Source organism: Equus przewalskii, chromosome 18, assembly GCF_037783145.1.
Source record: "Equus przewalskii isolate Varuska chromosome 18, EquPr2, whole genome shotgun sequence".
Lineage (NCBI taxonomy): Eukaryota > Metazoa > Chordata > Mammalia > Perissodactyla > Equidae > Equus > Equus przewalskii.
Window position 1 is genome coordinate 2,884,852 of NC_091848.1, and position 7,319 is coordinate 2,892,170.

The window sequence follows — 7,319 nt, forward strand, 5'->3', positions numbered from 1 at the left end:
TCGCACATTCTGCTTCGGCGGCCCGGGGTTTCACCGGTTCGGATCCTGATGCAGACATGGCACCGCTCATCAGGCCACATTGAGGCAGCGTCCCACATGCCACAATTAGAAGGACCCACAACTAAAATATACAACTACGTGCTGGGGGGATTTGGAGAGAAAAAGCAGAAAAAAACAATTTACTGCTGTGTTTTTTTCTTTTATCATGTAAACATATTTTAATTATTAAAAATTTATTTTTATATATTAAAAATATAGGTCTTAATCATTGCCTACCTCACTGGATGTGAGGCCAGGAATCTATATCTTATAAGCTCCCCGGTGGATTCTGCCATAGGGTATGACAAGCCATTAGAAGATTTTCCCTAGGGGATTGATATGTTTAGATGGAGCATGAATATTAGGGGAATGGGACTGTTGGAGACAGGAGGCAGGAAACCAGTTAGGAAAATCGATAGTGGTTGGGCCACAATAAATGAAGGCAGTAATGGTGACAACAAAGGGTAGGTGACAAGATCCAAGGAATGATAGACTGAGGTTTTTGAGATTTGATTGTAGAATATTGAGGGAAAGGCTTTCTCAGATTTCAAGGTGGTGTTGGTTATCACCAAGTAAGAATACCGTAGAAGGCACAGTGTAAATGAGGAAAGGCAAATAACAAATTGTGTTTTGGACAGTTTGAGTTTTAGGTGACAGTGAAATGTCCTGGTGGAATTATCATGCAGGCATTTAAATTTTAAGCTTCTGAAGCTCAGGAAAGAAATGAAGCCATAGATTTACAAGTCCTCAGACTATCTGTAGTAACTAAAGTTGTTAATGGAAGGGCCCCGTAAGGAGAATTGAGCCCAAAACAACTTCCTCCATTTAAGGAATAGAGACAGGAAGAACACTCATGAAAGGGCAAGTTTACTTTATTAAGAGATCTTAAAATGAATTATTACTTCTATAAAATAAAACGATCCAATTTGCATATCAACAGGTTAAGATTATATACTCTGCCTGTGATTTAATAAATTCATTAATGTTTACAAGGAAAATTCCCTTTTACCCTGAAATACTGTGGTTGATCTTGATCATTTTCCGTTATACTTAACAGATGTCTTAACATCCGTACTTATTAATCACCAGTATTTTAAATGTTTTTCATACATTCTGACTAGAAAAACTTGGCAGATGCTAGAAAGTAGAAGGAATCTGCTTTTAACTTTCAACAAGCAAAGCAATTCTATGTTATTCCTCCTTATAAACACTGGTTATATAGTATTCTGCTGAGTAGATAGCTGTCCCATTGCTTACATTTATATGTATTTAAACACTAAGCTGTTTAATTTTTTAAGATAGAAATCCTATATCTTTGTGCGTGAAATCTTTTTATTTTTAAGATTCACCTTTAGAATAGATTCCCCAAAATTGTAGATTTGCAATCAAAAAATTGGATTATGTGGTCCCAAGATTATTGTAACTCTTATGTCACTACTTCTTAAATATTACCATTGTTTCACTTCATAACATTTCTTGCAGGACTGGAGAAAATTGAACAACTTCAAAACCATGAAAATGAAGATATCTACAAATTGGCCTATGAGATCATTGATCAGTTCTTCTCTTCAGATGATGTATTTAATAATTTTTTAGTTTTCTTAGTTTTATGCGTAAACATAAGTCTAGATGAAATAATATAGTAAGCTAGGACACAAGTATGTATTTTTTGGAATGCCGTTAAAATAGGTATATGACAGTAATGTCACTTATTTCAGAAACATAAATATTCCAATATTTTAAAGCCCCTTAAGGAATTAAAAACCAGTACTAGGTCTAATGGCAAAAAAAGATAAGGATTTTTTTTGACACTGGAAAAGTCTGTCTTCATTTTCACTTGATGTCTTTATCATTCTCATATATTATATTGTTAATAGCATAACGTGTTTATAAATGAAACATTAATACTAGTATATCCTATGATAAGTCCTTTATGACAGTAATTAGTTAATCCATATTTGAATATATTGTCAGTTAGTTGGTGACCAAAATAAAAATGAAAGATAAAATGAAAATAATACAACATCAAGAAAAATAAGTTGCTATACAAAATGTAAGGTATAGTATACAAAAGTATCTTCAGATGTCAGTATATGTAGTTGAAATTAAAGTATTAACTTATTTTTAGTATTGCTTCTTTAGAAAAGTTAAATCTAAAATTAAAGCAATTATTCCTTAGAAAGTTATAGTGATTAGATACAGACACCAGTGGATTTTCAGAATGATTTTCTCAGCTTTCAAAGACTAAGTTTAATACCACAACCTTTTCCACATTATCAAGAAAGAATGGAATGTTGTTAAGCATTTTGTTAAGCATATATGGTTTGAACATTAACCTGACAAGGACAGTACTAGAAAAGAAAATTATAGACTATTTACTTGATGATCAAGCTATTAGAATATAATGCCAGTTATATAAATCAGAAATAAAATTTTAAAAAGCATACTCTTTTAAGGATAGCTTTTATTACATGTCTTAAAGTTGGATTTTTGGAAGTCCTAATTTGCAATTAGGTATACACCAGGCCTTATGATTTCTGGTACCTAAATATGCAGTTCTTTTTTACTCTCTTAGATTGTGAAAAGAAAAATTCAGATAATGTGCATATTTATAGGAACTGTACTATAGGTCCATAATTTTGTGGTGTTTCACTAAAGAACCTTTAGATGTAAAGCATACAGAATATTATTTATCCATTATTAGCAGAGCTGTTATTTTACTACTTTAAGCTCCATTGTCATTTGTCTTCAATTGCTATTAAAAACTCAAAGATTACACTTACTCTCCAAGAGTGGTGGCATTAATTTTTTTAATGTCATAAACTTTATCTGTTTGTCCAAGTACAAGGGAAATAATAGTGAATACCCTCTCAGTTTGAGATCTAGGACCATCTCCAATTTATTACTTCTATTTCATTCTTTTGGAAGATATTCATCTTACATACTCTCTTAAGTTTCCTCTCATTTTGGCATCCCTCAAGAAAAAGCCTTTACAAAATGTTTCAGGTTTATAAAGGAATGATAGGACACTGTTGGCACTCCTCATCTCTCTCATACTTTGTTTAGGGGAGATGGAAATATTACTATAATGCTATTTATATACTTAAAACTAGGGGGCGGCCCAGTAGCGCAGCGGTTAAGTTTGCACGTTCCGCTTCTTGGCGGCCTGGGGTTCGCTGGTTCGGATCCCGGGTGCGGACATGGCACCACCGCTTGGCACACCATGCTGCGTGCTTCACATATAAAGTAGAGGAAGATGGGCACAGATGTTAGCTCAGGGCCAGGCTTCCTCAGCAAAAAGAGGAGGACTGGCAGTAGTTAGCTCAGGGCTAATCTTCCTCAAAAAAAAAAAAAGAAAAGAAAAACTAATCATCACTTTCTCTTTCTTTTTTCCCTTAGATTGATGAAGATCCTAGCCTTGTTCCAGAGGCAATACAAGGTGGAACATTTGGTTTCAATTCATCTGCCAATGTACCAACAGAAGGGTTCCAGTTTTAGAGAGATGTTGTGGAAGTTAGGTACAATGCAGCACTGAGATATATATATATATATATATACATATATATAAAAAGGTTTGATCCATCAAGCTTGGCTCATGGGATCTGCTGCTGCATTAAATCGGGAAAGAAAATGTGAAGATTTCATTTGGAATCACAGAAAATGCCCAAATGAGGTCAAGATGGCGAGTGGGTGCGAGTGAGAATGAGTGGCAAAATGTAATGAAAACTACATGAATGCTTATTTAGGTTGTTCAAAGTAAAAAGGGCTACAGGTCACAGATCTTCAGTGCCTGAGAAGGAACATTGACTTGCTCTATATCAATTGAGGGGAAAGTGCAGTACTGTCATCTTCAAGCCTTGTAAGCATAAAAGAGAATAGGATGCCCATATAAGTCAAAGGAAAATGAGCCCAGGCCTTGCTATGAAGCAATGTGTGAATGGACAATGTGGAATGAATGTCTGGCTCAGTGAGAGAGAGCCAGGTTCATCTTTCAAATCTAGGGCTCTTCACTCATGAAGCAGACGCCTAGTCCTGGAGTGACTGTGTACAAGGTGTGGTTGTGGTGCTGTATGTGAACGCATGCAAGCTTGATTTGCCTTCAGGGGGCTGATAGCAAACCTAGGAAGTCATCAAAGTGAGATCATAAGTGTTAATGTACACTGGACATGAAAACCAAGACCGGTTTAGCAGCAGACATTGGTTTACTCTGCAGCCTGTGTTTTCTATTCCCCTCTTCCCTTTTCCCACCCCCTCCTTTTCTCTCTCTCTTTTTCTTTTTTTCCTTTTTTTTTTTTTTTTTAATTTTTATTTACTTTACCTAGTACTGGCTTTTTAGTTGCTTCTCAAGTCAGAAAACTTTTCAGGAAGGTTTCCCTGTGCATTTGCACCAGATGAATGTTTGATGCTATGATAAGCTTTCCATATCATCAAAACTAATTTGTGTAGATTTTTGCATGAAAAAAAATCATAAATTTCCCTCAAAATAGACTGTGTTGCAGTACACAAATTGCCATAATGGTATAAAATAGTAAAATGTGCTTTAAAAAGCCATCCTTTTCATTTTCAGAGATGACATAAAGATCTTTGCATGAGGTAAATCTACAACATTGTTCATTTTTAGATTTTGTTGAGTCCTGTAAAGAAGAAGAAAAAAGTTTCAGTTGTGGTAGACTACCGTGCTGTGTTTAAATGTTACTTGTTTTCAAACTTTGTTTTCTATGAAAATGATATGGAAACTTCTAAAATGGAATTTGGTGCATATGTACTGCTGAATAAAGACCGATGAAGAGGTTTGAGTAGATGTACAAATCAAGTAATGGTTTGAACACCTTTAATAATATGCCTAATCTGTTCAATTGTTTTAGAATCTTTTTATCTTAGATGTAGGCAGCCATGAACAATCTATTTTGAGCCACTTTAGGGAGAAAACTTTGTATTTTTAAAACTTGCATAAAAGTTATGCAAGTGGTTTTTATAAATTGGAATAATACCTCAGTTTTGAGGTTATGCACACTAAATTAAATGTGACATAAATTAATTTGTACAAAAAGAACTCTTTATAAGGTGGCTCATTGTAGGAAATCCTGTGCCTTCCCCTTTGAGCACAAGTGTTGCATGAACAACAGTTTGCTATAAGAAACATACCAGATTAGCCACCATTAGCATCTATATCTACTTTGTGTTTAAAAATCAACTGGTAATTCTGAAACACTGTAGAATGGATAAAAATTATTTTGTGATCATAACTCTTTGTTGAACTAGAGTATTTTTGCAGCATTCCTTGTCATCAGAAACATGGTTAAAGTTTAAAACTAGAAGCAGCAGAAAACTAGCTTGTAAAATTTATCCAAGTAGAGAGCAGGCTAGGCTGTCGTGGGGAAATAAACATTAAACTTAAAGCAATGTTTTACATGGGGTGTGTGTGTACGCTGTGTGGATTTTTTTTTATATATTAATGTAAAGTTAGAGTATAGTTCAATGGCTTCTATTAGCTTGTCTTTTTAAAGCTTTTGACCTAGAACCAACGTAACAGGTTTCTTAAGTCCTGTAATTTCACTGTAGGCATGTTAATATTCTGACCCACAGAGTTTGTTCAGGTGGCACCACCTTTGCTTCTGCTTTCTCCTGCCAAACCAGGGTTTTGACCTTCCTTCACTCTTCCAGCAAAATGGGCTGAGAGAGACAGCTTGAGCTATATATTAAGTACTAATATAATTTCAACATATGCCACTAAATGATAGATTGCATACAAAGCATGGTTTGTACAGAAGGCTTAAGTTACCAGAAGGTGAAGATGATAAAACTTTGCATAATTCATGTTTCTTAGTAAACAAAAATCTGATTCGGAGTAAGCCAATGAGGTTGTAATAGGCCAAACAATTATATACAATAGTTTTTCTTATGTACATACTAGTTGTGGACGATATTAACGTCTCTGAGTACAAGGGCTCCCCAGTGGTCTAAATATTTCATTTCTACCTATGCTGTCTTACAGGACATTGATTTTCTAATAGCATTCTAGGAAGGACTTTTCCAGGTCAGATTTAAACACAGCTCTTTTTTTGTTCTCCAGTGATCCAGGAAACTGATTTTGTTTTAACATAGAGCATTATTTATGATGAGGGGAAAAGTGGAATAATAAGCCTTTAACAAGCTTATCTTGACTTTTCATGTCTTAAAATGCCTTTCTGGAGCGTTGAACCCTTCTTAAGTGTTTTAAAAATAAAAATGTTATAGGTGTGTGAGTAACCCTAGGTCTAAAATATGTCTTTAAAGATATTTTTCCCTTTCTAATTTTCAAAGACTTCAGTAATTCTGTGTCATGGAATTAGTACTCTCCACATTACCCTGAACCAAAACCAGAGCGTTCTTATAATTGAAGCTATCAACTAATCATTAAAAATACACCTGGGGGACCAGCCCTGTTGCCGAGTGGTTAGTTCGTGTGTTCTGCTTTGGCAGCCCAGGGTTTCACCAGTTCGGATCCTGAGCACAATCCTAGCACCGCTCATCAAGCCACGCTATGGCGGCGTCCCACATAGCTCAACCAGAAGGACCTACAACTGAATATACAACCATGTACTGGGGGGATTTGGGGAGAAGAAGAAAAAAAGGAAGATTGGCAACAGATGTTAGCTCAGGGCCAATCTTAAAAAAATTACATCTGAAAGATTTTTTAACATTTAGTTTAGGCTTATCTCAGTCATTGCAATTAATAGGTTTTTTTGTTTCTTTAAAGGTATTATTGCATTGTAAAATGATTTTGTTTATTGTAACACTAATGTCATTTGTGGGGCACCCTATTTGGATACTCCATTGCCTCACTTCTCAAGAAAAATTTGAAATTAAGCTAAGCTTTGGCTTTAAAGAGAAGTGATGTATTTTCTGTTGCTGGATAACAAATTATCACAAGCTTATGGCTTAAGGCAACAATATGTATGTATTATTTCACAGCTCCTGCACCAGGAGTCCAGGCACAGCCTAGCCAGGTCCTGTGCTCAGCATCTCACAAGGCTGCACACCGTCTCAGCCAGAGCCACAGTCTCATCTGAAGCTCAGGGTTCTCTTCATGCTCGTGTGGCAGAGTCTATTTCCTTGCAGCTCTAGAACTCATGGCAGCTTGCTTCTTGAAGGCCTGCAGGAGAAGGTGTGATTTCAGAGAAGGCCCTAAGCTCTCTTCTAGAGGGCTCACCTGGCCTGATTAAGTCAGGCCCACCCAGGATAATCTCCCTTTTGATTATCTCAAAGCCAAACTGATTAGTACCTTAATTACACCTGCA

At 35.7% G+C, this 7,319-nt stretch overlaps 1 protein-coding gene across 1 annotated transcript in view; it reads left to right on the plus strand.

The window, feature by feature from the left end:
- KPNA4 (karyopherin subunit alpha 4) overlaps window positions 1-5,456 on the plus strand; it is a 61,831-nt gene extending 56,375 nt beyond the window's left edge. Inside the window, exons 16-17 of the mRNA XM_070582981.1 lie at window positions 1,522-1,616; window positions 3,439-5,456. Of these exons, the coding sequence (XP_070439082.1) occupies window positions 1,522-1,616; window positions 3,439-3,537 (194 nt within the window). The 3' untranslated portion in view covers window positions 3,538-5,456. The remainder of the gene's footprint in view (window positions 1-1,521; window positions 1,617-3,438) is intronic.
- The last annotated feature ends 1,863 nt before the right edge of the window (window positions 5,457-7,319 follow it).